Here is a 27,295-nt window from a genome sequence, read left to right on the forward strand (position 1 = left end):
GGGTCGACGGGATGGCTGTGAGGTGATGACCGAATCTAAACAAATTCCAACCCTACTCTTCTCTATTGTTAATGACTGCCTTTAGACTTGGAAACTCTTATCATTTTATTGAACACAATAAGCAAGATACCAGTGCAGCTGCAGAGAAGTAAGCTCTGATTGAACCAGTTTTCGGGTCTGATTGAAGAGGTTCACTATTGACTAGTTATTGTCGACAGATAATGGATAATGGTGACTGAGCTGTATTTTCACTGTTTGTATGTTCCAAATGCCAACTATGCCAAATCAATGCATTTTTGAAAGGAAAACAAAACGAGTCACTCAGTGGCAGGATTCTTTTACCTCAATTAAAGAAAATTGCTTTGTGCGATCCACATCTCCCACATCGATGCTCCCTATTATGTGCTAAATAATAGTCATCATGCCAATAGAAACCTTGAGTTGTCGCTCCTTTTTTTTTTTTTTTTTTTTTTTTTTAATTCCTCCTGTTTTTCCACCTTTATTGTTACATTTGCCTGTGACTTTTGATACTTGCCGAAGATGGACCAATAATTCAAATTTGACATGGACCCAAAGTGCAGACAGGAGCCGTGGCAATTTGTCACACCAAGATAAATGATGGCCATTTAAAAGCCAGAAACAAGGGTGACTGTTCACAGCATTCAACAATCGCAATGATGAGATAACTAAGAAACACTCATAATATACTCTATAGTCACCTTCATGTATGTGTGTGTATGTGTGTGTTTGCAGGATTACAAATGGGCAATAATGCATGAATCTTGATGACTAAAATTGGTATAAACAAGTGTATAATTTGTTGAAGTCAGAGGCTTGGCCTCGTCTTAGATTCACCATTCTTCTTCTAATTGTTGTAGTAAATTTTAATCGTGCTAACATTATTATAATATTTAACAAAAACATACAATATGATGGATCGTTTTCTAATTTCAGTAACTCTGGTTTCATGCGCATGCATTTTTTATTTATTTATTTATTTATTTTTTATTAGTCATGTGCTAAAAAGCAATATGTGGCTATCAAATATGATATTGTGCTTGGCCAGCCAAATGAATGCTTTAGGAGCAGTGGAGATGCCAGTAAAATGTGGCCGCACAATGGGCCTCTTGACTGCAGTTGTTGATTTCGAGGCAACATCTCTGCTAATTTGACAGCTTCTGCAGCTTTTCCCATTTGTATATGCAAACACACACTTTCGGTAGAGATTTTATTGTATCAAGTGCACATTGTTTTTTGTTTTGGTGGATTTCAATTCCTGTTTGAAAGGTGTGTGATTAAAAAGGATTGTTTCAGTAAATGAGTTTCCCTAATTTTACTTTTGTGTGGTTGGAAATAAATACAGTACAATATAAAAATAAGCGAAAATAGTCTTCATGGTGAAGAAATAACACACTAAACAAATACAAGTGCATAGAGACGGTTTGCATAATGATACGAGTATGTAGCTAGACTTAGCTTTTCTACAAAAGTATGCACTATTTTATTTACATTGTTTATGACATCTAAATAAATATTAAATAGGTAAATCACATGTAGAGCTTGTACAATTGTTTGATTCACATTAGTTTGGTAGAATAATAGTATATCATGTTGGATTTCAGAGTCTTGGTCGGTTTTCAGTACCATTTCATGGTGATTGTTTTCATGATTAATCAATGTCAGTGATTATTTTGTTATCAATTGAAATAGGTATAATGAGTCAAAAGGCGGAGCTTATCATTTTTCCCATGCATATTGGAACAATATACAACTATCACAATGAGTGAGTCTACATTTTATTAAAAGGAACATAACCCAAACATATTTTTTTTCAAGAATATGTTCCCAGCAGGCCCACTAGTTGAAACAAGGCATTCTGATAAGGCTCCGGTAACGACCAATCACGGCTCGGCTTCAGAAAACAGGTCAGCTGTGATTGGTCGTTATCGGAGCCCTGAGCAGTTGTAATGTCATTTTCAGTCGACAGAAGTGACAAAATGGCCGCCCCCTGAGATGGCTAAAAACGGGTGGATTAACTCTTATTAATTAACGCAAAATATTATGGATTAACGCAAAATATTTATCAGAATGCCTTGTTTCCACTGGTGGTTTTGCATAGAACATGTTCTTGAAAAAAATATGTTTAGGTTGAATACCTCTTCAAGTGTTTTTTTGTGTATCTATTCAGCTGACTCAGACATTTACTTGTCTTCTTTTGTGTTGCAAAAAACAATCTGAGTAAATTTGTCGCCCATGTATATTACCGTGGCCATTTTGGGGGAAAAACGTCATGTCTATCTATGCCTTCTGGTACTTGGGTGCTTGTTCAAGGCCAAGTACCAAGTCTTTATTTAGCTGTCAGTGGGTGCATTGTTCTTATTCTGTCTCCTTTGAGTGTGAGATGAAACACTGATAATCTGTTGTCTCTTTTGTTTTCAAGGTGAAAAATGTACTGTTGTGCCTCATGACTTAATTATTTTATTTATTTTTTAATATTACATGCCTTCTTTCTAGGTTTCCTTTCCATCCATTCATTTTCTATACCGCTTGCCTTTTAGTTTCACGTCCAGCCAAATGACTTTTGGGTGTTATTTTATGTTTTGGAAATGCAATTACTTACAAGCAGTGCATCATTCTCATATAGTTCGATAAGGCAATACTTTTTGTGTGGAAGCATCCAACAGAAATAATTTTTCGGGACCTCAAATTCTCACATTAAATTAAATTCAAAGAAATCCTCTGCCTCTGTTCTTTCATCTTGCTTCCAACAGTCTGCATACAAATAAAACACATTCCTAATGAGAATAAAGCCTCAAGTGAATTGAGGTTTCTCTGATATGACTTTGACAAACACAATCACCACTAAAAGTAAATAGCTTCAGCTCTCTTTATTTCCCCGCCTGGTTTACTCAGGACTTTAATTGCAATTAGCTCAAGCAGTGATTTATCGATGTGTACAGGGTTTTCTGCTCCATGTCTTGTTGTTCTAATTGGTTTAGTTAAAAAGGCGTGACAAGGAGTCTTCTGAAGGTACTGTGGCATCATGTTTCTTTGCAGTTTTTCCATGGGTTTTTTTTTCATTTCATTTCATTTCCCAGAATGTTCGACCAGGTCCCTCTTAAAGCTATCAAAAAACCTCTCAGGTGGCTGTTTGTCATGATGGGGATAACGCATAACGTGGTCCTCAGTACCAGTAAGTGTAGACGGAAGTGATCCTTCTCGAAAAAAGTGTAGCAGACGGGGTGGTCAATGGGTGTTTATCGTTTTACTGCAAGTGTTACTGATAGAAAATAATGGAAATAGAAATAACACGGGCCAAACCGTGACCGTCATAAAACTGTTTAAAAGTAATGTGTTGAAATTAATAACAGACAGACAAACGCAAATATGCTTCCATCTATTTTCAATACTGCTTATCCTGTTCAGCGTCTTGGGAAGCTGGTGCCTATACCAGAAGCTAAATTTGAAAGGCGGATCACACCCTGGCCTGGTCGCCACTCAATCACAGGACACATAAACAGATATTTAACAGCAACCCGGATTGAGTCGGCCAAACGTGCAAAGTAGCTGCACAATTTATTTGGAGTTGTTGTTATTATTATTATTATTTATTATTATTTTTTTTTTAATTTGGAGCAACATTCTCCTTGACTCATTTCACTTTAATCTCTGCGCACCTCCCTGAGCCATTGTCTTTTTTGGAAGTTTGACAGAAGATTCTTGTTGCCATGGCTATGTCGGTGCCTACTGACTACCTGAGCTGATATTTTTCATGGAACGAGGTTCAGGGTGTCATAGGGCTCCGATAATGTAGGAGGAAGGTTGTTCACCAGTCACCGACCGAAGGAGACGGTGCAGGAAAAGGATGATAATTTGGGGTTGAAGATGTATTAAAGTGGAAGTCAACTCAAAAATGTTCTTTACAATGATATGTTTTATGCAGGCCCACTAGTTTAAACTTGATATTCTGATTAATATTGTGTTTGTGGAATACGAATTAAGCAGCAAAATCCACCCGTTTTTATCCCTCTCAGGGGGCGGCCATTTTGTCACTCTCTGTGGACTCAAAATAACATCACAGTTGCTCAGGTAACAGCCATTCATGACTGAGCTTCAGAAAACATGTGAGCCGTGATTGGTCATTACCTGAGCCCTGTGCAACTGTGATGTCATGTTCAGTCGACAGCGAGTGACAAACTGAGATGGATAAAAACATGTGGATTTTGCTGCTTAGCTCATGTTCCACAAATGCAATTATAATCAAAATGCCGTGAGGCTAGTGGGGGTGCATACACCATATTATTGTAAAGAAAAAAATAGGATTGACTTACCTTTTAAGGCGAGTAGTAGAAGAGTAAACACAGGACATTCATGCTGCTGAGTTATTTTGTATTTTTTTTTTATTTTCCATCCTGCCACATATTTCCCATTTGCCCTGTTACACCAACCAGTTTCAATGTGTTTCATAAGATTCTAAAAAAACGAGAAATGACTCTCTGTACCTGGAGACATCGCATGCTGGAACCTGGAGTGTCTCTATCAACAGAAAAGTGGTGATAATGGGATTTCAGTGACACAATTATACAACATTTCATTCACTTTATGGACTGCCTGAGAAATGAGAAGCTGAGTTTTGATGCCTTGTTTTCTGATTGCATTTGAAGATGACAGTACTGAGATTTCAGACTAAACTTCGAGTGGCTCTGCAATCACGTTTTTTATGAGTTTTATGTCCATTTCTATTTGTTATCAAGAGGTCCCGTTCACATGGGCGATGACGTCACGATGGCTGGAAGCAGAGTGCTTGACTCAGTCGGTAGCATGTGTGTGCCAAGTTATATTGTAAGTTTCCTTCGGCTGCATGTTCCAATGTCAAATTCAATCAATCAATCAAATTTATTTATAAAGCACTTTTCATACAAAAAAATGCAACTCAAAGTGCTGTCCAATAAAAATGTCCAAAACACAACTTAAAAGGAAGACCCGCTCCCGCCCACCCTGCCAACAAACCCAAAGACATATATCCCCCAGTACATGAGCACTCGCAATACACACACACACACACGCACACCAAGCACACAACCTGATAAACTGTGTTTAAAAAAACATGACAAGGCACAGAGAAATCATATGAGGAAAGGGTACCCAAGGGGGGCTCATTCACGCTGAGGGGAATGACGGGCCACGGGGAGTGCCACCATCACAGAGACCCCCGACCCAGATTAGCCGGGGAGACCCCACACCTAGTGTAGAGGCCCCTGGTCACCTGGACCTGAGGAGCCCCTGTGATGACGCCCCCCGCGGGAAGGGCAGCCACATCACCCCCACCCCCCCAACGCCGAGGCCCCCCATGAGGAAACACTGGAGCTAAAAGCTAAGAACAACAGAAAACAACAAAACTAAAAGACAAAACAGTAATATAATCTAAGAACTAAAATCGGTGTGATAAAATATGATAAAGTAAAAATTGTCTCCAATAAAAAGAAAAAGATAAAATACTTCAATTATTTAAAAGCCAAACTAAAAAGGTAGGTCTTGAGTTTCCTCTTAAAAATATCAACAGTCTCTGCGTACCTGATGTCCTCTGGCAGGCTATTCCAAAGTTGAGGACCAAAATGGCTGAATGCAGCCTCGCCGTGGGTTTTGGTCCTCACCCTAGGAATAATTAAAAGGCCGGCGCCAGAGGACCTCAGGATCCGCGAGGGCTGGTATGGTAAAAGCAAATCAGACAAATAAGATGGCCCAAGACCATTAACACATTTATAAACTAATAAGAGTACCTTAAAATCGATCCTGAAACACACGGGGAGCCAATGCAGCGATTTTAAAACTGGTGTAATGTGCTCCCGCCCTCTGGTTCTCGTCAGCACCCGAGTGACTTAATTCTGGAGTAGTTGTAAAGAAGAGATACTCTTTCTGGGGAGGCCAGAGAGCAGGGCATTACAATAATCTAAACGACAGGAAATAAAAGCATGCATCAGCATTTCCGTGTCAGCCTGAGAGAGAAACAGGCGAACTATGGCGATATTCATTAGGTGATAGAAACCTATCTTAGTTGCATTTTTAATATGAGGAATAAAACTGAGCTCAGAGTCAAAGATGACACCCAAGTTCTTCACACATTCTGAGGGTTTAAAATCTTGTAGTTTTGGTAAAAGTTTCTCTCTGACCTTCAGGGCTGATAACTAAAACCTCAGTTTTGTCCTGATTGAGCTGTAGGAAATTCTATGCCATCCATGACTTAATATCTAAAATGCAATTTAAAAGGGTATCAATGGGTCTTGTGTCATCGGGAGACATGGCAATATACAGCTGTGTGTCATCATCATAGCTGGGGAAGCTGACGCCATGTCTCCTGATGACAACCCCAAGGGGAAGCATATAAAGATTAAAAGGTATTGGGCCTAAAATTGAACCTTGGGGAATCCCACATTTAATTTCATGGGTTCCGGAGGAACAAGTATCCATACTTACAAAGAAAGATCAGTCTGTGAGATAGGAATAAAACCAGTTAAAACGGTACCAGAGATGCCCTCTAGGTTTTTAAGTCTATTTAATAATATTTGGTGATCTACTGTATCAAAAGCAGCGCTTAGATCCAGTAGCACCAAGACTGTGAGATTTCTCACGTCTGCAGTGCACCTAATATCATTTAAAATCCTTAAAAGAGCAGACTCCGTACTGTGGTTCATCCTAAAACCAGATTGATATTTCTCTAAAATGTTATTTGTGTTTAAAAAGTGATTTAACTGGAGAAAAAACAGTTTTTCTAAAATCTTACTTAAAAATGGTAAGTTGGATACAGGTCTGTAATTATTAAAAACGCTGGGGTCAGAGTTCCTCTTCTTCAGAAGGGGTTTCACCGCCGTCGTTTTAAAGTTGCCGGGGAAGACGCCCGCCTGGAGCAATTGACTATATTTAAAATTTGTTCCTCAAAGAATCCAAATTGAGTAGTGAATGACACACAAGTATACTTGGTATCTTGTTAGCGTGACCCATTATTTGTTTCAACACAAGACCGTTTGAGTGTTTCATGTGATGTTAATAGGGCCCGTGCACGGCGCGTCATCGCTGACGTCGCTACCGGGGTAGCCGCCGTATTTGGAGCGCACTGGAGGCAACATGACTACTGTTGTTACACACAAAACAAACCGGCTGTGTTTCTCGCTTGATTTAGACGGCCGAAATATCTTAACATGATGAACCGTTGCTGTGTTAGTGGGGTGTAGCAATGCCACCTACGATTGCAAAAGTGGAACATTTAACAACGGATGGAGTTTTTATAGGTTTCCAGCTTGGTGGAAGACCTTGGGAAGTCGGATGCTTTGGTTATCGAGCTGTAACATGAAAACATTTCACCATAAACAACCTTCCGTCTTAAGCGAGAGTATGCTCCGTACATTTTCATAGCGGTAATTTAAAAATAAAGTTTAGAATCCTCTTGCTTCCTCTTTTTTAGTCACATACGTGCATACACTCAGTAAGTGAGGTAAGAGGAAAGAAAGGAATGATCAACGATCACATACACTGTTAAATAGGAAATAAGTACGTTCATTTGTGTAGCTTAAGTGTACGGTTCACAAGCAAACACACAGCACGTACCTTAGTCCGAATGACGGTGTTGATAGTGTTTGCCGCCTTCATCACGACCAATCACAGCTGACCTGTTTTCTGAATCCGAGCCGTGATTGGTCGTTGTGAGCAGTTGTGATGTCATTTTCAGAAGACAAAATGGCCGCCCCCAGAGATGGCTAAAAACGGGTGGATTAACACTTATTCCACAAACACAATATTTATCAGAATGCCCTGTTTCAACTAGTGGGCCTACTGGGAACACATTCTGGAAATCTGTTTGGGTTGATTTCCGCTTTAACATCATTCTTGATAGATTTCTAGTGTACTTATTTGATTATTATTTTTATTTACTTACCAATATTTATTTTGCTTATTTTATCTCTTCTTGACAGCCCCCCCATCCAAAACACCCTTCCATTTAGTATTTTCCATGTTAATGTAATACAAGTTCTTTTTACAACAACTGATAAGTATATAAGTATACTGTAGTATATAAGTTTTGTTTTCAATTGTCAGTCCTGCTGTACACCAGCAGCTGTTAAGATTTCATCCCGCTGTCACGTGAAGCTGACTATCTTCGGCTTTTGTAACCTTGAAAATGGTTCTTTTCACACGTCATTTTTCTCTCAGCCAGAGACCAAAAGCCCTCCCACAGACTCTCCTTTTTGACCCCATCACTCCCTGTATGGCAAAGCAGTCAAGGACAACTGCAGATGGTCCCGAGTGCCACACATGAAAGCAGCACGTCTGCAATATTCAGCACACCGGGCAGGCTGCGAGCGACTACCGCTCTTCTGTCAGGTCTCCAGCTGAGCCTCCATCTGTGTTTGTCAGACTGACCCGTGTCCACTGTTTGTGACTTGGCCCTGACGGTACACCTGCTGACTGTTTAGCATTCGTGTGGCCTTGTTTTGGAGCAAGTGGGCACCATCGTTTAGTACTCTTTCGATTAGTCGTATGTTCTTGTCCTCCTTGTTGGAAGTAAACCACCTGTAACTTCTCTATGAAAACCAAGCTGTCCATCCACCGACTCTGAGTTAAATACTCCGTGCTTCTTGTGTTTGCGCCCATTTTTTGATAAACACAGTTGTAGTTCTGAATGAGGTTGATTTTTATCAAAAGCAGTGCAGTGGCTTTTTCGTGATGAACACGGGAGTTTATTGGTCATTTCATTTAATCACTCATCGTTCCCTGCAGGCTGTTGACTTTATAGAACATTGGATGTGTCTAGATGTACTTAATAGTTGGTGAGTCACTTCATGTCTCAAGGGGCAACAACAACAATGGGATTCGATTTTATGGTGCTAAATCGGGGATGCGAACTTGCACGTTAATGTGCTTGTGTTTCAAAGAATATGGTTTTCTTATTCTTTCATTTGTTTTTATGGCACCTACATAGATAGAAGTGCCATTGCTTAATGGATTCCACCTCAATCAAAGACGGGGGCAGAATTTGGTGGCGATGGGCTATTACCTTTGGAATTCCCAAACGCTTACTGATCCTAAAATACAGCCGAACCTTAAGGGTTGAACATGATCCGTTCTGGGACGTAGGTCAACCTCAATTCCAGTTTGTTAGGCTTTAGAACAACGACACTTGTAGATTTTCCCCATTTATCTTTCAATACATTTGGTAAATTGGTTCTGTAATGAATTTTTCAGCAATATTCCCAACCACCTGTTTACTGGACATCAAATGACATACTCCTGCTTGGATGTGGAGATGAGCACAATTATAATGAGAGCTTTGAAGAGCCCTTCATACCCGACGGCCAGTGCGTGTTCTTGTTTGACAGTCCTTGTGGGGGACGCGTTCCAGCATGTCCATTCGCACACTATTCGCTAAAAAGATGTTAACAAGTTGGGTCTGACGGATGGACGTCCTTCTGCAGCTTTCCGACTTGTTGACAACGCAACCTCAGTGCTCATGTGCTTCCGAGAGCCCTCAGTGGGTTTGTTTTGGAAACAAAATGGCGTCACATGTTGTTGTTTACGCAACACTATTGATTGCTTTGCAAAGGTTGACTTTTTCACACAGATGCCATGTTTTCTTTGTATGGAAGTGAGCAAATGTGTTATGATGCCGTTCAGATAAATCAGTTTGCTCTGTAAGTGGCTAAAGTGTTAGATCAAATACTCTTTCCCTGTCATTCTCAGGGGATTGCTTCACTCAATTCCGCTTTTCTGATGAAAAAGACTGGGAGAAGGACACATTTACGTCCAGTCAGGTAAATCTATACTCTGCTTTGCTTGCTTTGAGAGCCATCGTTTTGTCTAGGTGACCAAATATATGGTGCACAGTTTTGGAACAGCATTGTTTATTGATTCAATTCAATGCAGTCACGTTCAGGAGTTTGATGCCGGCAACTATCGAATACCCCCAGGATGCATTTGGATATATTTTGTTTATTTTCAAAGGGCTAAAATCAACCAATATCCCTAGACACAATTACATAAGGCTTGGTGATGAAGTGCATGAGAAAACCCAGAAGGTGTGCAGTGGAATACAATGTGGCTGTCTACCACAATGTATTTTTGTTTGGTTTGATTTGATAAATTCAGTAAAAGGTACTTAAAATGTCTTAACTGTATTAGAAATAATGAGCTATACATTATCATCTGTGACTCATATTTTAAGTTGAGCTGTTTTTTAGTCATTTTTTTCGCACCTCTTTCTTTCTTTTTTATCTTTAGCAAAGCCTAATTTGGACTTCTTTTTATAAAATGAATAGGGGTGCTTATTGGCTTGAACAATTCCATTATGGAGTAGGTAACTTCTAAAATTCACAAATTAGCTCGCTATTAGATGAGTTTAATTGGTCGCATTTGTCACCTCCCAACTTTAAATTTTATTATGTTAGAGCTCTGAATAGGCTGCATTAAATATTGTTTATCTCAGATTTGCCTTTGATCCACCCACATCATTCAACAGTGCTAGGTGCTATGCTAGAAGCTAGCACAGTGCAATAAGATCCAATACAAAAATGTTGTTTGGATTTGATTGACATTATCAGAGAAGGATTCAAGGATTCATTAAACACAATGTGTATTTTTGTGGGGGGGGGGGGGGGGGGGGGTTACAGCAAAGAACAGAACTGACCTCTTCATTGAATCTATTAGCCACATTTTAGTATGTATTTAAGATATCCTTCACTGACTTTCTTCTAGATGTCTACCATGTTTGTGGACCTCCCAGCATTGGCCAAGAGTCTTGAACAAGTGCCTCGTCATCAGAAGCTCAACCTGGAAGCTGAGCTAGTTCAGGTAGCATGTTAAACAGCACACAAGAGCATTCAGCATCATAATTTGTTTCCTCTTGAGAATCGTATACTTTGTGCAGGATTAATGACACTGGAGAACGGAGACTCACACTGAGATTAAAAGTTTTATGAGAAGACAACAAAAAAATCAATACAAATAAATCGTTTGGACAAGGATTAGTTGAACTCTTTGTCTTCAAAACACCCTGCGGATTTTAAAGGTGTAACCACTCAAGATTACTTCTGCTGTCGAAACACTTCGCACACAATCGCAATACAAATGAGGATTTAAATTACGTATTCTTTTTTACGAGTGAGAAAGCTCAATGCGGTGTAGGGGCTTGAAAACCATGTAGATGATTAAACCTGCAGAGCGTTAAGATTAAGACATGGGTGTGAAAATTTGGAGGTAAAGTCTTCTTGTTTTATATTGCAGGTTTCAACACCAGTCAACCTGCCCACAATGACTTTCACCCCCAAACAGGAGATGCCCAAGATGTCCTCATTCACACCATCGTCGGTACCTTCAAAAGAACCTAGCACCACTCTTAATATCACCAAGGCTTTAAGCCTTGCTGCCAGCTCTGACTTTCAGGCTCCCTCGAGTGCTGTTACGCCCTCGGTGGACGACGTGGATGAAGAGTTGGACCAGCTGCTCACTTTAGCGAAACCACTGCGTCCTGTCTCAGGAGGCCAGTCTGTCAACGTTGAGAGCACTGGTGTGATGAAAGGTTAGCGCTGTGCATGATAATGAGTTCAGTCCATTATGCAGATGTGCATTTCATTGCATTTGCTTGTACATCTACAGAGAATTATTAGTTAATTAAAAAATTAACCAAATGTTATTCATTGGTGGTCGAATCTCCTAATGTTTTGAACTCCTGCTATACTTTCAGTGTGAATTGAGCAGGGTAATGCTATCCGAAGGGGAGGACTACACGGATGTAGCCCAACTTCCCATAGCGGATAATGGATTTTTTTTTTTTTTTTTTAGACCAGGGAAGTCCGAACGTGCTGAAACCAATTCAGTACGCAGCTGTAGGTCAACTAGTGTGTGAGGAAAGGTTCCATACTCTATATTAAACTACAAGATAAACTACAATTATCTTCCGGGATCCACCACAACTCTGTCGTCATGCTGTCCATGTCTTTGAAACGTATCCCCTTGATGATCTCCTTGAGCTTTGGGATGATTTAAAATAGATAAATAAATCACATGGTATCAGGTCAGTTGAGTAGAGAAGTTGCTCCTAACGTGGTGATGCTCTTCTCGGCCCAGAACTATTTTGGGGAATGTGAGCAGCCACAAATTGTCCTGCCATTGGAAAAATGGTTCAAATTGTGTGAAAATTTTCAGTGAGCGCACAAAGCTGATGTCACAGCTTGTATATTTAAAGGAAAACAAAAAAGTCTAAAAGTTAACTTGGTGCATCGGTGTCAAGACACAACATTAGCATTTGTGTGATATCTGAATTAAAAAAAATAATTATTTGTAGAATATTTGGCCGATGAATTAAAAATGTACAGCAGACCACGAATGTGTCCTGGACCGGAATTCGGACTCAATCAAGGGCGACTTTGCTTGTTTCAATTTAGTAGTTCACTCTAATTTCCCTCGGTGCTAATCAACAACAAGTTGCTCTTATTATGCTAACTGCTAGTTGCTTAGTTTGGCTTCTTTTCCCAGGGGGAAATAAAACTTTTCCTGATGTCTTCTTCTAATCCGCAGATTGTGACTCAGTGATTGAGGTACGAATAGAAGAGAAGATGGAGGAGCCGAAAGAAAACCAAATCACACCGCCTGAAGCCGCTTCTGTACGGCAGGAAATGACTGAGGAGGACCTGGAGGACTGGTTGGACAGCATGATCTCCTGACCATCAGAGATGTGGATTATGGGAAAAAACGGAGCTACAAATAAAAACCTGGAACCAGTGGAAATCACCAATATATGCATGGTATCGTCCCTCAAGTTGTTGAATCCCAATAGTCACACTGTTTGCTTTGATCTTAATGTTTTCAAAGCCAAATGGTAGGCAGAGCTGGGTGAGGGTCGGGAGGAATTTTATTTTGCCGCTGTCTGCTGAAAGCGCCGAATGCACAGATCTGTGCGTTCATTGACACGTGTGTTTTGGCAGCTCGGTGACGCAGTGCTCCGTGCATGAGTGAAAATATAAATTGCGTTTCTTCATGAGGCCTCGCTTTTGTTTACATGTTGTGTGAACAAGTAGCCACTTGCCTCGCCTAGTCGCACTGCCCTAGCTCTGCCCCGGGTTGTCATGGTAACAAGTGGTTATAAATCATGAAAAAAAATGCAAGTGTTGCAATGAGTCCTATCAGGCGTCACATTTTTACCTTGGACTGATCAGATATGTCAGTGTTATAATAGAGAAATAACCATGTAGATCCTAACCTTCAAAGGGATTAGCTCCTTAAAGTGACTAGTCATGTTTTATTGCCTCAGTTAGCTTTATTCGTTCCTGTCATCTCAGTCAAATAAATGCAAAACTACTACATGTGTGTATATAATGTAACTTTCCATAAAACAGCAGCTGATTTGTCATCAATGTGTTTTTCTTCTGATTTCTGTTTGGCTTTTCTATTGTGGAAACAAGGGCAAGAAAACCATGGGCATGATAATACAAACTGAGCAACATTTACACATCTAGATTTTATACAACAAATGTTTTTTTTTTTCCTTAACATAAGAGCCACAAAATTAGCATTAGCGCGACCACTGTTTGTGTCAAGAGGGACGAAAGTGTCTTTTTTGCATAGTTTCTCAAAAGGCACTTTGGCATTTAAAGTGTAGCATAAAGTGACAAGTCATGTTTAAAACATTTTTTTAAAGGCAGATATGATGTCTCATTTCTGTGTCAGTGGTGATCAAAAATAAATATTTGATGTCAAGTTTCACATGTCAAACATTTCGGGCTGAATAGGTGAAAAGGCGAGAAAACGTTGCATAAAAGAGGCGTCCTGGCATTTTGGTACCAAGGTGGATGCCTCCTATCAAATTCAGTGTCATTTACTTCTTAAATTTTGCTACATTTATTAGCAAGTTTTCCGGTAGAGTGAAGTCATGTTCACAGTCTGTGTCGGATCGAAGAAAGTCACCGGATAAGGTGACCGTTTTTAGCCTAACTGGTCCTCGTATTGCTTCCGGAAACAGTCTCCGGTTGGGAAGAAGTCCCAGCATCTTTCCTGGTACATCTTCCACACATACGACTCCTGGAGGGAAAAGGACAATGATCGTTTGTAGTGAAGCTTTAAAATTTTCTTTTGCAGCTCTGCTGGTTAATTGCTAAAACAGTTTCCTTAGCGCCACCTGTTGCTGTGGCATGCTTGACTATTATGCCAACTGACACACTGCAAGTAAGGTTTTATTTAATTTTTTTCCCTTGGAGTGTTGGCACAGTTGTTTTTAATACCCGTGTTAAGTGTGAAACTAGCCCAATTAGTATTATGGCTTCAAGCCATCTCACGCTCCACTGCTTAAATGCTTAAGATCTACTTCCTTGTCATTAAATGATTGCCTTTATAGTGCTTTAGCTGCACCATTTTTATTGTTGTGACTAATAAGAACATTATGAAGCATCATTTTAATATTCCAAAATGGATTCTATTTCAGTAAAATAATATGTTCACATCTATACGGAGCGGACGGCATCACATTATGATTCCATTGGATTATTTGAGTGTCTCAAAATGAGAAATAAAATATAATCTCGTCATTCAAATTACAAAAGCGTGACTGCAGATTTGGTGACATGCAGCCGTGTTATGAAACTCAAAAAGTGTAGCCAGTATTGATTTTTGTCTTGCTTGTTCTTGTTGCAGCTTTGAGAATTTCTGCTAAATGACAATAACACGTAGCGCATCTTTCAAGGAGGCCAATAACAAGGTAATGGCAAAAAAGTCAAAGTGAACCCACGCATTGTTTCCTCCTCCTGCAAAGATACACTTATGCAACCCATCAAGTGGGCTGAAACAAGTGAAACCAACTAACTGAAAGGTCAGAAACATCAATGTCTTCATCTTTTTTTCCGTTCTTTATGTCCCGTTTGGATATCAAAGGGAAGAGCTCTTGTCTCATATGCGTGTTTAAATTTAAATATTCCGTCTAATTATCATCACATACCTGGCCTGTGTGTTCTGTCTCATCCTTGTTAATCAGGTACATCAGGAAGAACCTGCAGCAAGGAAATGCAGATAGCAGTGTTGGTGATTTCAGGTATTTTTTTCGGTTCTCTTTGCAGCACTCACAGGTAGTTTGCAAGGTTGTGCTCTTGTAAGGTGTGAGTTTCGAAACCGTGAGGCGTCCGGTCAAAGTAGTCGTTCCCGATGCCACAGATGAAGCATTTGGTCTAAGAGAGGAACCAAAAGGAGAGAAGAGAATTACCCTCATTGTCAGTCTATTGTTTGCTAGCTTAAACCTTTGAAATGTTCTAATGTCACAAACCCAAATGAGCTGATGATGCCTTTTTACACTTGTATGATCAAATGATGAAGTTTACTTGCTTTCGCCTAAATCCTCTATCTCTCCTTCCTTAAAAGCTAAGCCTCCGTCACATATAATATTTTTTTAATATTATGTTGCACTTATTGGCAGTTAACTACGGAGACCCTAAAGTGACAAAATTGAATTGATTAGAAAGAATTTGAAATATGTTTCCTAACGAGAAAACTTTCTCGTTTTAACGAGAAACTTTATCATTAGAAGGCCATCCCTCCTCTGTCCACTAGGAGGCAGTGTTGCTGTCTCCATTCTAAGGGAACGAGCTATCTCCCGTTTTTAGTTAAAAAACCTTTATCTGATCTTTTATGTGTTTATTTAACACAAGTGGGGAAACACAGTACGACCACAATTTGTTTGCCTCGAGCTTGTTTTACGTTGACACGGAGGACGTTCTTCTGCTATTACCTTTTCTTCTTCTATGCCGCCGCAGCAGCGGACAAAGAGAAGAAGAAGGTGTTTGTATCAAGGCAAAACAAGCTCGAGGGAAACACATTGCGGTCGTATTGATAAAAGATTAGATAAAGGCTCGGTTTTCAATTTCGAGTTTTTGAAGAAAAACGGGAGAGAGCTCATCCCGAGACAGCAACTCTACCTCCTTGCGGGCGGAGGAGGGATGGCCTTTCAACGCATGTAAACGTTGAGGCGTGACATTTGCGTCAAAAATATATGATCCGCTGATCCACAAACGCACATTTGACAATTCACACGCAGTCATGATAAAAACACACACAACATTAAAAAACGTGTGAAGATCACAAATATACTTGTGGATACTTCGCGGATGTATTAGTGTGAATAACTTTGAGACAACTCTGCCCCCAGAAAATGGCAGCAGAATAGGACTTTCTCGTTCTAATGAGAAACTTGCTCATTAAACCGCAAAGCTATATCAAACATTCCCCCCCCGCCCCCCCATGTCATTTTAGGGGCTCCATAGTTAATGTTACAAAGTTCAAAACATTGCTTTACAGTTATTAGACATTGTAAGATGGTGCCTGTGACTATTATAATATAGACATAATCGCAAATTTGAAAATAATCGTAGTCAGGTTTTGGTTCAGATTCCCCAGACACAAACCACTCCTTACCTCCATGTCTTCCTTCACTTGCTCCTGCTGGTCTCTCAGCTCACCAAAGGCATCAATGATCAAACCTGCAGGAGGGTAGAACAGTCAGGGGGGGAATTGAACGCAACACTTATGCAAGGACAGAACATTTTTCATTTTAAGCCAAGATACCCTGAATGATGGCCAGCAAGATGACGATGACAAAGAAGAAGAAGGTGATGTCAAAAAGGATGCGGTAGAGCTCGTAGGGGTCTCCAGCTGGGTCCTCCAACTCATCTCCGATACCACCCCCAGCTCTTACGCCCACATACATGTGGAACAGATAGCACTGTTGCATGGAAGCAAATAAAAACAGGAAATATCGTCTGTTAAATAAGATTCTAAGATAGAACCTGTTTTTTCTTTATATTGGTTCACAACGTTCAGTGTGACACTTGAAAAGTTAAAGGACGCAAGAATTCCTCCAAATAACCATTATATTCATTCAGCCAAACCTGCCTTTTTTGCTTCCATTCAAAACAAAAGCCCGATCAGTCATCTTTCAAATGTCTCCTTGTTCAAGGCTGCGGCTGCTTTATTCCACAAAAGCTTAGTTACCGCTTCTTTATTTTCCTATCAGTAAATGAACTCACTCAGGTTTCTAAAGGCAGCGGAAACGGCCTGTCATACCGTCATCATGTCGTCACACTTCATGTCAGGCTCGTCTTCGTCCTCGCTCTTATTGTAGAACCTTCTGAAAAAGTTGAAGGCCACCACAGTGTAGAGATAGACAACCACTGCCAGCAGACCCACTGTCAGCACCAACTGCGAGAAGGAAGAGTTGATATAAAAAAGAAATAAATAAACTGTGTTTCTCTAACGAAAAAAAGCACAGTATAGCTATAATATAATATAATTAAATGGATGAATCAATGTATTAAATGGCTTAGAGTCCAAGATTTTGGGGGAAGTTTAAAGGGCGTTTCTTTTCATTGATGTGACATATACCTTAGTCAAAGCATGTCCGTTGACGTAATCCTGATGCACATGACTACTTCCAATTGATTCCTCATGACTCAATACCCCCGATTTTCACGATTGAGCAAACAGCTGATGAACAGTACATCAGCTGACTTGAGCTTGAAAATTGTCTCCTGCGGCTCCCCCTGCTGGTGACAATACTCACTTGCTTGCCATTGTGTGTGACTGAAGACAGAATGGTACGGAGAGTCTTGAAGCCCATAGCAATGTCCAGCAGGTGGGCAGCAAAGAAGAAGTTGTTGAAGTGTCCAAAAATGGACATGATGGTGTACCAGATTAGATACAGGAAAGACTGTAAAAGAAAGGTGCTTAATGCTTAATATACTCTTTCATTAATGTACATGTACTGGAAACATGTAAACCTTTAACGGCCACCGCACAAGACGATGAATTCTAACTTACTAATGAACACAGTTGCTCTACCATATACTTACATTGTCAGTCAAAACCACTCCCAATTTCCAAATATGATATTTGGTGTCAATGGAGCTGAGCCTGTCAACAGAAGCAGAAAAGCACAGTGGTGTTCTTCAGATGGCATCAAAACACACGCTGTTGTGTGTGTTTTGTTTTAAATGTAGAATGCAAAAAAAAAAAAAAAAAAAAAAGCATTGTTATCGACAACCACAGTGTACGAACAATTAGAGCCGGCGCACGTCTCCATGGGGCCTTTGCCTTATCCAAAATGTTTGTTTGGGCTTCTATTAATGCAGGATAACACATTGTTGAATTTACTCTTGAGATGGTGTAATTAGTAATACATTGAAAAAATATTTTGAGATTGTGCAAAAGATTTCATAAAAAGAAAATCGTACCGTAATCTTAATCCAAACATTTAATTTTTTCTGCCACTCTTCCTCAGTACTGACAATTGATCAAATCAAGTAACATTCATACTTGTTGTCATGTACTTGCCTTTAGCCTTTATGAAGACATAATCAGTTCACATTTTCAGCAGATGTAACTTGTACTTGAGTGTCAAAAGTCTCCCCAGGTGTAATGTGCGATGTTTTAATACATATATCACCATGTAATATTACATCTAAAGGCGCGAGACAGCAGCTGTGTTCTCACCAGGAGAGCAGGGAAGCTTCCTTCTCTACAGTCTCCACTGTGGGGTCAAAGTCCAGAGCAGTCTTATCCAGGCCTAAGAGCTCGGCAATGCGCTCTGCTCCATATAAGTCCCCATATTTGTTGATCACCTACACACAGACGGAAAGAGAGAGAGCGCGGTGAAGCAGTTCGGTCACGGAGATAGCCCATGTAGCAAGGCTTTTTATCTGCATTAAGACTTGAATTACATATGTACTCTATACAAATTGTGTGGTTTCTGGAGTGCCCTGGAGTTTCACATGTGCCTTATTTATTTATTTTTTTAAATAGACTCAGTGCCCTACATGCAGCCAAGCCTAGCTCCCCAACTAATCGTCATCATACCTGTCAACTTGTACGTTTTCCCCATATTTTATACGTTTTTTGATCATTTCAAATTCCGTACGCCTATAACAATTTTTGTACGGGGAAAAAAAATAATCAAAAACTCGTTTTTTGTTAGACCGATCTCGTCTTGCCCATTTCGGCTCTAATTCGGAGCATCTGTTAGCGATTCCGACTGCAAATTTCGGCCGACTTTCACAAGCAAAGTAACGCCCCTTCTTTCAAAACAATTTGTGTCCGGGAATATATTCAAGATGCGTGCAGCACTCAAGTATGGCACATCATGCACTTTCCTACTTCCGGAAATATGCCGTAGCAAAACTGCTGTGTGGTGGTTTGCTGGCATGCTTTTATTTTGAAGGCCGGGAAGTGTGAAGGAGGGAAAGTGTGGAAAATAAGTAACTTGTTTGCAGACTTGTCGTCTGTTGGACCCAAATAATTATACAATACGACAAAACCAACCCCAGGGCTCGCAATGGAATTTAGTACACGCAGCTGGGTAAGTACGTGAGTAAGTGGCGTGTTTGAAGCGTGTCCACAGCGGTTTGAATTGTAAGTTAGCCAGCTAATCATATTTAAATAAACCTCTCCCGCGGGGGCATCATGCATTTTTTTGGGGGGGCAACAATGTTTATGAATATGGCCGGAGGGTTGTGGCCGGAAGGGTACCCAGGTCTAGGGTGGAGGGTCGCGGGCAAAAAAGGGTCAAGTGCCCAGCTCTGCAAACCAGCCTAATTTGTGGGATGGGGGTAAGTGTGGTTGGTCTCCTTTTGTAGAATATCACAGTTTGCTCCATTAGGTTTTGATACAATTTCATGTGTATTTTTTCAATATAAAATTTGTTTACAAGTTGTTTTGTCAAATCTGTGTTCAGCTGTTTTATTCAGGTTTAACTCTAGTGAACTTAAGTTAGATATCAATTCATCTGTTTGTGAATGGATTTATGTTGACAATAAATCCCTAAAAATATTAATCCAATAATGTTCATCTTGTCTTCTTATTCGTTAAGTGAGTTGCACGTTTCTTCTGTATCAACAATGACAATGATCTTCCTATTTTTGTGAAGAGAAAATTCTCTTACCGTGCTGACATGTTTCGGCTGTCACTGCAGCCTTCCTTTGAGTCAGGTGGAAGCAGTGACAGCTCCGAGGAAGACTGCAGTCACAGCCGAAACTGTCAGCACGGTAAGAGAATTTTCTCTTCACAAAAATCGGAAGATCATTGTCACTGTCGAAACAGAAGACACTTGCAACTCAATCCCTAAAAATGCTGTTAATGTAGTTAGAACGAGCAAAAAAAAATTCATAGAGTATGATTTTGTACATGTAGGTAAAAGTAGTACAGGGGTGAGAATTTTAATTTATACTAATACATGATGGTAGTATGACAATGTTCACACTCACCTTGCGCTTGATGAACTTGTCCCAGTAGTTATTGGGAAAAGATCTATAAAAGAAAACGGGGAGGGGGGGCTTAATCGTAGACACTTGCACCAATGCATACTGTGCATTTGTTATCGTATCAAACTGCAATAAGAAATGTATTATAAACACCTTTATGCTCAAGATGGATGGACAATTTTGCTGATATAGTTATGAAAAATAACAATACAATAATATAATTTTTATATTACAATCCCATTCAAATTGTAAATTGGTAATGATCCATCCTACAAGTTAATAAATCAAAGGATGTCAGCAATCCCCAGATGCCATGTCAATAAGCCGCTGAGTAGCTGAAAAAGAAATCTGATTGGGCGTTTTATGATCTAACATGATGTTGGACCATCATTAGTTTTTTTTGTAAATCCATCAATTATTGCTCCACCTTCTTAAACCTTTTTCCCTTGTCTAATCTAGCCACAATTCCCCCAATTACCTCCTAGTCTACTATTTGGAATTGTTACATCAAGATGGAAAGTGACCAGACTGACTTAAAGGGTGCCCATAACAATTGAAAAAATATTTAAAAAGCAATTGGTGAGAGAAGTTGATATGATTTTGTTTTGTGTGCTCAGTGGTTATCAGAGTTTTTAGCGGTAATCATATTCAATTTTAGGTACCCTGCTAAGCCCCTAAAAATGTCTACTCTTCAAAAAAAAGGCACAATATGTATTGTGGTTTATTGAAACAAAATTGGATTTGCAGACTTGGCGAAACCACAGTCATGGCCGGAAATGTGTACATGGTACAAGAAACAAATATACAGGCACAGAGTAAGATAAAGGGAGTTGTGGAAGACCTAATTTAAAACCGAACAAACAAAAAACTTGAACATCTACAGTTTCCTTTATTTTGTATTTGTGTGGTCATTTGCTTTTGAAATAAATGTGTAAAATTGTAAAGAGACTTTATGGACACACTGTATATGAGTAGACAGCCGGTAGTTAAAATATGGGGTTTGACTTACGGTGTGTTGATGACTAGTCGATCCCACTGGCCCTTGATGTCCTCATCGGACGGTTGCTCGGTGATGTAAAGGCCATCAAATTCCAACTTCCTGGCTATCTCCTTCTCTCGCTTGAACACCACCAAAGGAACCTAAAGTTCGGACAATAGGGGTCACAAAAACAAAGGGACTCTTTTTTTTTCTTTTTTTTTCATGGTGAAAGCGATCTGAGCTATACAAGAAGCAAAACACTCTTTATAATAGTAAGGAGGTCGCAACCTCTTTTTCAACTGTCGCCAATCTGTGCCCAATCTGTTAAGAGTGAGCCAACACTGAATTTAGCGCCCACCATTTGGAATCTTAGTAAAAGATGACAATCTTGCTCGATCACATGCAATACGCCCACTAAGAGCGTATGCTCTGTTGGATTGAACTCGCATTTAGTTTCTGCTAGTAAAGTAAATCAGGTTTAAGGACTAGGATTGAAAGGACGTGTTGTGAAGATGCCAACCTTCAGACAGTAGTATCCCACCAAACACACGAGGGAGATGACAGTGTGGAATATGGCCAGGAAGCGCAAGGTTGGCAACATGTAGCCGGTGCTCTCTTGGAGAACAAACTCATCCATGTCAAAGAGCGTGTCCTCGTCGTCCTCCTCCCAGTGGTTTTCATCATCTCCCTCTTCCTCTGCAGTGACCTAAATGAAAATTAAATGCAGTTAACTTGTCAATGATATCGATGACGTTCATATCAAGCAAACAGTGTAGTATTTTTATTTGCCCCTTCCAATGTAGATAAATGATATACTGTAAAGGCAGGACTGATGTATAATGTAGTGGTAGTGCACCGTCAACATCAATGCAATCTTCAACCACAATAATATACAGCATATTGTTAAAATAATGCATCTCTGGTGTGGATCCAAACAGTTTTATTATCTTTGACATGTTTTTTCTTTATTTTATACAGATCCTGTCTGGGACCTTTTTTTGGCTGTAGGTGCATGTGTACTTGAACTTTTTTGTTAGCGGTCAAGTGATGAGAAGAAGAAGCCTTTTAAAGGGAAGTCAACCCCAACAAATTACTTGCAGTAATATATTCTATGTGCCTTCACTAGTTTAAACACAACATTCTGATTAATATTGCATTTGAGGAATATGAGTTAAGCAGCAAAATCCTCCCGGTTTGAGCCATCACAGAGAGCGGCCACTTTTTCACCTCTGTCGACTGGAAATGACATCAGAGTTGCTCCAGGGTTCAGGTAGCTACCAATCACAGCTGACCTCTTTTCTGAAACTGAGCTCTGAGCAACTGTGATGTCATTTTCAGTCAACAGCAAGTGACAAAATGGCCTCCCCCTGCGATGTACAAAAATGGGTAGATTTTGCTGCTTAACTTATATCCCACAAACGCAGTATTACGGTAATCAGAATGCCATGTTAAATTTGTGGGGCTGCATAGAACCTATTCTTGCAAAGAAAATTTTGGGGTTGGAGTCCTCTTTAAGTTGCTGTTGTGTTTACCTTGTAGAAGAGCAGAATGAAGTTGATGGCAAAGCACACAAACAGAGCCAGGAAACGCAGATTGTAGAAGTTGCGAGCCAGATAATTCTGTCAAGACAGTTGAATACCAACATGCGATCCACTGAGATGTTATAAAAAACAGAAAATGCATGTAGCAATGCCCCCATAAACCAATAACATTAAAACATGTAAAGCTGGGTCAAATATGCAGTTCTTTCTGATTTTACAAAGAAGTATAACGCACTGGTAGCACTGGTGTTCAACGTATTGTGGTACGTTAACGTCGTACCCCAAACCAAGCTGCTCGAACATAAGCGGCATACCGCAGTCTTGGCTGGAAGAGCTAAAAGAAACAACTTTGCCATTTTGACCTCGAACGGTTCTAGCACGGAACTAATACCTACTCCTCAACCCCGTTTTTATCACGCATGGAATGATGGCTATTATTCCGGCAGATCTCATCCCAGCAGCATTTCGATTGTGTTTGAAACCTCTATGGTATTCTGTGAACTATGTTGGGACTGTGTCATCTGGGGTCTTACCAGCATTTTGGTCAGATAGACATCAAGTGTGGAAAAGACGTTGGACATGAAGGCAGGAGAAGCTTCTTTGGGTCGACTTGATTTTGCTTTGGGCTTCTCCTCGGTCAGTGGCTCCTTGGCGTCCTCTTTCTTAGGTTGGTCCTCCTTCTCTTGGTTCTCTGTGCTATGTTTGTCATTGCCGTTATAGTCTGACACCATTTTGTGCTTTACACTTTTCCTCTCAAATACGAAATACTCACTCTGCTTTCTCGGGTTCACTCTCAGGGGATTCGTCAGCCTTGGCAGCGGTTTTCTAAAGCGCAGACAAAATGATTACTCAGCAGAGATCTTGATTTTTATATGATTGAAATGAAAAGTGATTAGTTAAGTTGGTCAACAAACCTTGTGGTCTGTGGTGGAGGTCTCACCATTGAGTTCAGAGACATCCCCCAGCCCGTGCTCCACAAGCTTCCCGCCTTCCCTCTTGGGCACGTTCAGCATGTCCAACATAGTGTCAACCTCAGCTATGTCTGCCGCTGGAATCATAGTTGTGTCCGAACTTCCCGAAGACTCTATGGCCTCTACTTTTTCTCCTTCAACGGTATCTCCGTGGATGCCAAACTGAGTGGGATCAGGCATATTTCCGAGGATATCTGTCACTTTCATGTTCTTGGCACCTTCAACCAAGCCGCCGCCGAACATGGAAGACCAGATAACGTGGAAGAAACCAAATATAAGGTTACTGATTCCTTTAAAGAAGCCAGTAAAGAGCATCCAGAAGAAGGAGAAGAAGAATGTGATCATCTCCCTTATGCTCAGCTTCTTGAGTTTCCTGAGCTTCTTGCGGATGCTTTTAACAGAAACAATTTGGCGTACGTGCTGCAACCTCTTCTTGACTGATTGGCATGCAGTCGTGAAAGCAGAAGCAGACTCTGAGGAGCCCTCTTCTCCAGCCAGTTCATCCAGGATGGTAAAGACCTCCTCCTCTTCCTCCTCCTCCAGTTGTTCCACAGCATCTGGTTCAGAGATCTGTGAGGCCAGTTGCATCTCAAAAATGGTGTCCTCACAGAAATTGACAAACATCTCCATCTTCTCACTCTCGCCTCCCTCATTGACCACGTCAAAGATGAATTGGCGTTTGGACTCTTTGACTTGCGGCTTCTCCCACTGCTCCCGGCTGGATTCACTGATCTCAAAATACACCCTCTCGATGCGTTTTGCACTGCCGTTGATTTCGATGCGCCCCAGGTAAGGCTCGAAGTAGCTCAGCACGCTCTCGGCCAGATCCAAGAAGGTGGCGAGTCGGGTGTCGTGCGGCATGTGCTCGGACAGGTTCGTCAACAACACGGCAACATTGAAGCCGATGTCTTTTGCCGGTTCGTGGAATCGCTCCACAAACTCCTTGTAGTTGAACATGTCGTTCTCGTCGGCCTCGGCGCAGGAGAGCAGGAAGTCGATCTCCGATTGGCTGTACTGCTTTTGGCTCTCCATTGATTTCTGGAACTCTTTCTTTGAGATGATGCCCTTGCACTCGGCATCGTACTCCTTGAAATTTTCTGATGTTGTCAGGTCCTTCAGTTTGAGGAACATATCAAAGAATTTCAGGATCATCTCAACGTTGTTCGAAGACTCCACGAGGGTGTCAACCATCTGTTTCCCGATTGTCCCATTCACAACGTTGCCTGAGAAGGTAAGACACGCTTGCATGAACTGCACCACACTAACGATCGATTCGGTTCATAAAAGTGTCAATCCGTTACCTTCTAGCAGAGACAGCAGCATGACAACCATGTCCTTCTGCAAATCCATAAGCTCCTTCAGCAGTTCAATCTGACTGGCATCCTACAGGGACAGACAAGACACGAGCATGTCTTAAAAGTATCTTCGAAACCAAAGAACGGCTATTACAAGAACACACCACCGTGCAGACCCGTGAGAATTAACAGTGATATACAGTACAAACTCCAAAGTTGAATGGCCCTGATGTTGTACAATGTGCAATTCAACCAAACTATCCGACCAAAATGTTCACCTAAAGTTAACACAAAACTTTGTCCCCTTACCCTATGTCACACAAGACCTTAGCAAAGAATTAGCTGGTGTTTTATCTTATCTTTGGCTTTTTCCAACATGCTTTCCAGAAGACCCGCCTCAACAAGTGAAGAATGTGTGAAGAGAATAAAAAAGATAGACGCCCAACAACAATTGGGCTAATAATATTGTCGTTGAGTACCTGAGACAGTTTCATCTGCATGTTGGCAAAAACATGCAAGAAGCCCACGACTGCATCCCACAATCTGCTGTGAGCGAGACTCTGCTGGTTTCCAATACAAGGACCCTGGAAGAGGCACATAAATCATTAGAATTAAGGTATTTTTATTGCCGATTGCTTAGTATTTGTTACCTGGATATATTCAGTCAGGGAGTTGAATATCTGCTTGGCCACAGATAACGCTTTAGAGAAGTTAACTTTGCCAGTCTCATCAATGATGTCTTTTCCAGAGTAATACCAGTAGAAGTCACTGATCGATTCCTAAAAGGGAAAACGATATTATTGTATTAAGATAAACAACACCCCACAAATACACCACTTCTTTTTTTTTATCAATGATAATGAAGGTCCTGGTAGCTCTGTTTACTTTTTATTTGAGCTATCAACCCACCTGAAGGCGGAGCAGGTAGTCAACAGTGCTGATAATAATGTTGACCGTGGTTGTGTTTCCAGTTTGAGTTCTCAGGAAGTTCTGGAACTCTAATGGGAACCAATATTTATTATGTTTTTAACTGAGTTATTTAAAAAAAAATGTTTCAAAACTGTCATGAATTCAACTTACCCCCATTGTGCCCCTCGCACAGAAGTTGCAAAAACCGGAACAGATCTTTTGTAAATTCATCATTCAGTAACACCTTGGAACCTTTTCAAAGAACAGATAATGTTGATGATTTATGTCACACAGTGGAATATGACGTATTTTCTTTTGATACATCATCTTTTATCTTAATGTAACAATTTCCTAAGAAGCAATGCGTACAAAGCAAGCAGCAGAGTTTACTTGTTAAAAACATTTAAAGCTTAGTGACCTTTAGATTGCAGGTTGAAAACTGAATCCAAAGTACAGTGATACTATCTGTTTCCATGAATTAAAGTGAAACACTACGACATTTCCATAAGCAAGAGGAAGCCTGATAACGTTCACATGCAGGCCTGAATAGAATTTGATGAAGGATTCATCTTTTTAGATACGAGCTGAGAACACACAAAGATACAAACATTCACTCCAAATTCAGATCAGATAATCCAGCCAACAAAGCTAAATGTATATTGCCATACTTAAAAAAAATTAAGATACATTTCGTAAAGCCCATATAGCCATCTTGGTGAACTGGGCCCAAAGTGGAAGCGCGCACATCCTTTGGTTTAACCTATATTTATAATTTAGGACAATTAAGCTGTTTGCAGTAGTATGTGTTAAAATAATACGAATGGGAACAGAAATACAAAGGATAAGCAATGGTGTCCAAGCATCAATCACTCGGCATGCATTCGGTGAGTATAAGGAGTGATAGCGTGCCATGGAGACATTCATTATGAAGCATAAGCATATGAAGATGCTCTTAATTAGTTATTTACCCCGCTCAGTGTGGACTGCCATCGATGTTTTTTTTAATTTTTTTTTTTTAAATGAGAGGAAAGAGACAAACAATATATGAAGACATATGTAAAAGAGAGGACAGTGAATTACAGTACAAAGAAGTATGAAGACTACATTGGAGGATCGCAGCCATGCAGTTAAAAACTACTTCTGGAAAACCTGCCTGTGAAATGTGCAATCAGTTTAATCATGATACATGTAATTGTCATCATAACAGAGACACAAGGAAGTAACAGTGAATTGTTAAAGTAGTAGACTGAATAATGAAAGACTCACATAGATGTGAAAATATCAAGTGAAGAGTGTCTGTGTTGTAAGTTGGAGGGAAAACCAA

The 27,295-nt window shown here is 40.3% G+C and overlaps 3 protein-coding genes across 10 annotated transcripts in view; 2 read left to right on the forward strand and 1 right to left on the reverse strand.

Annotated features, from left to right (window-relative positions):
* aven (apoptosis, caspase activation inhibitor) overlaps positions 1–14,820 on the forward strand; it is a 27,681-nt gene extending 12,861 nt beyond the window's left edge. The window contains exons 3-7 of one of the 2 annotated variants that reach the window (XR_015083739.1): positions 9,733–9,803; positions 10,744–10,839; positions 11,272–11,566; positions 12,565–12,791; positions 14,674–14,820. Coding sequence is in view for 1 of the 2 variants with exons in the window: in XM_086018056.1 (XP_085874182.1) it covers positions 9,733–9,803; positions 10,744–10,839; positions 11,272–11,566; positions 12,565–12,710 (608 nt within the window). In the remaining variant the exon portion in view is untranslated. Of the gene's footprint in view, positions 1–9,732; positions 9,804–10,743; positions 10,840–11,271; positions 11,567–12,564; positions 13,395–14,673 lie in introns of those variants that run through there. The other variant, XM_086018056.1, reaches the window with a different exon arrangement.
* ryr3 (ryanodine receptor 3) overlaps positions 13,279–27,295 on the reverse strand; it is an 83,414-nt gene continuing 69,397 nt past the window's right edge. For 2 of the 3 annotated variants that reach the window (XM_086018036.1, XM_086018034.1), the window contains exons 86-107: positions 26,940–26,954; positions 26,143–26,223; positions 25,972–26,060; positions 25,713–25,841; positions 25,542–25,646; positions 25,069–25,150; positions 23,711–24,990; positions 23,569–23,621; positions 23,330–23,492; positions 22,788–22,874; positions 21,776–21,961; positions 21,286–21,416; positions 20,280–20,322; positions 18,514–18,641; positions 17,874–17,934; positions 17,585–17,731; positions 17,089–17,223; positions 16,591–16,747; positions 16,441–16,505; positions 15,100–15,200; positions 14,975–15,026; positions 13,279–14,064 (exon numbers count right to left, since the gene is read on the reverse strand). In XM_086018036.1, the coding sequence (XP_085874162.1) occupies positions 13,969–14,064; positions 14,975–15,026; positions 15,100–15,200; positions 16,441–16,505; positions 16,591–16,747; positions 17,089–17,223; positions 17,585–17,731; positions 17,874–17,934; positions 18,514–18,641; positions 20,280–20,322; positions 21,286–21,416; positions 21,776–21,961; positions 22,788–22,874; positions 23,330–23,492; positions 23,569–23,621; positions 23,711–24,990; positions 25,069–25,150; positions 25,542–25,646; positions 25,713–25,841; positions 25,972–26,060; positions 26,143–26,223; positions 26,940–26,954 (3,386 nt within the window). In that variant the 3' untranslated portion in view covers positions 13,279–13,968. The remainder of the gene's footprint in view (positions 14,065–14,974; positions 15,027–15,099; positions 15,201–16,440; positions 16,506–16,590; positions 16,748–17,088; positions 17,224–17,584; positions 17,732–17,873; positions 17,935–18,513; positions 18,642–20,279; positions 20,323–21,285; positions 21,417–21,775; positions 21,962–22,787; positions 22,875–23,329; positions 23,493–23,568; positions 23,622–23,710; positions 24,991–25,068; positions 25,151–25,541; positions 25,647–25,712; positions 25,842–25,971; positions 26,061–26,142; positions 26,224–26,939; positions 26,955–27,295) is intronic. The other variant, XM_086018035.1, reaches the window with a different exon arrangement.
* The window catches only part of fmn1 (formin 1), a 97,928-nt gene continuing 95,272 nt past the window's right edge, over positions 24,640–27,295 (forward strand). For 4 of the 5 annotated variants that reach the window (XM_086018037.1, XM_086018040.1, XM_086018039.1 and 1 more), the window contains exons 1-3: positions 24,641–24,998; positions 25,076–25,240; positions 25,450–25,678. The gene's annotated coding sequence lies outside the window, so the exon portion shown is untranslated. Of the gene's footprint in view, positions 24,999–25,075; positions 25,241–25,449; positions 25,679–27,295 lie in introns of all 5 variants that reach the window. The other variant, XM_086018048.1, reaches the window with a different exon arrangement.

Source organism: Filicampus tigris, chromosome 20 (assembly GCF_054856515.1).
Source record: "Filicampus tigris isolate MCC_2025a chromosome 20, RoL_Ftig_1.0, whole genome shotgun sequence".
Taxonomy (NCBI): Eukaryota; Metazoa; Chordata; class Actinopteri; order Syngnathiformes; family Syngnathidae; genus Filicampus; species Filicampus tigris.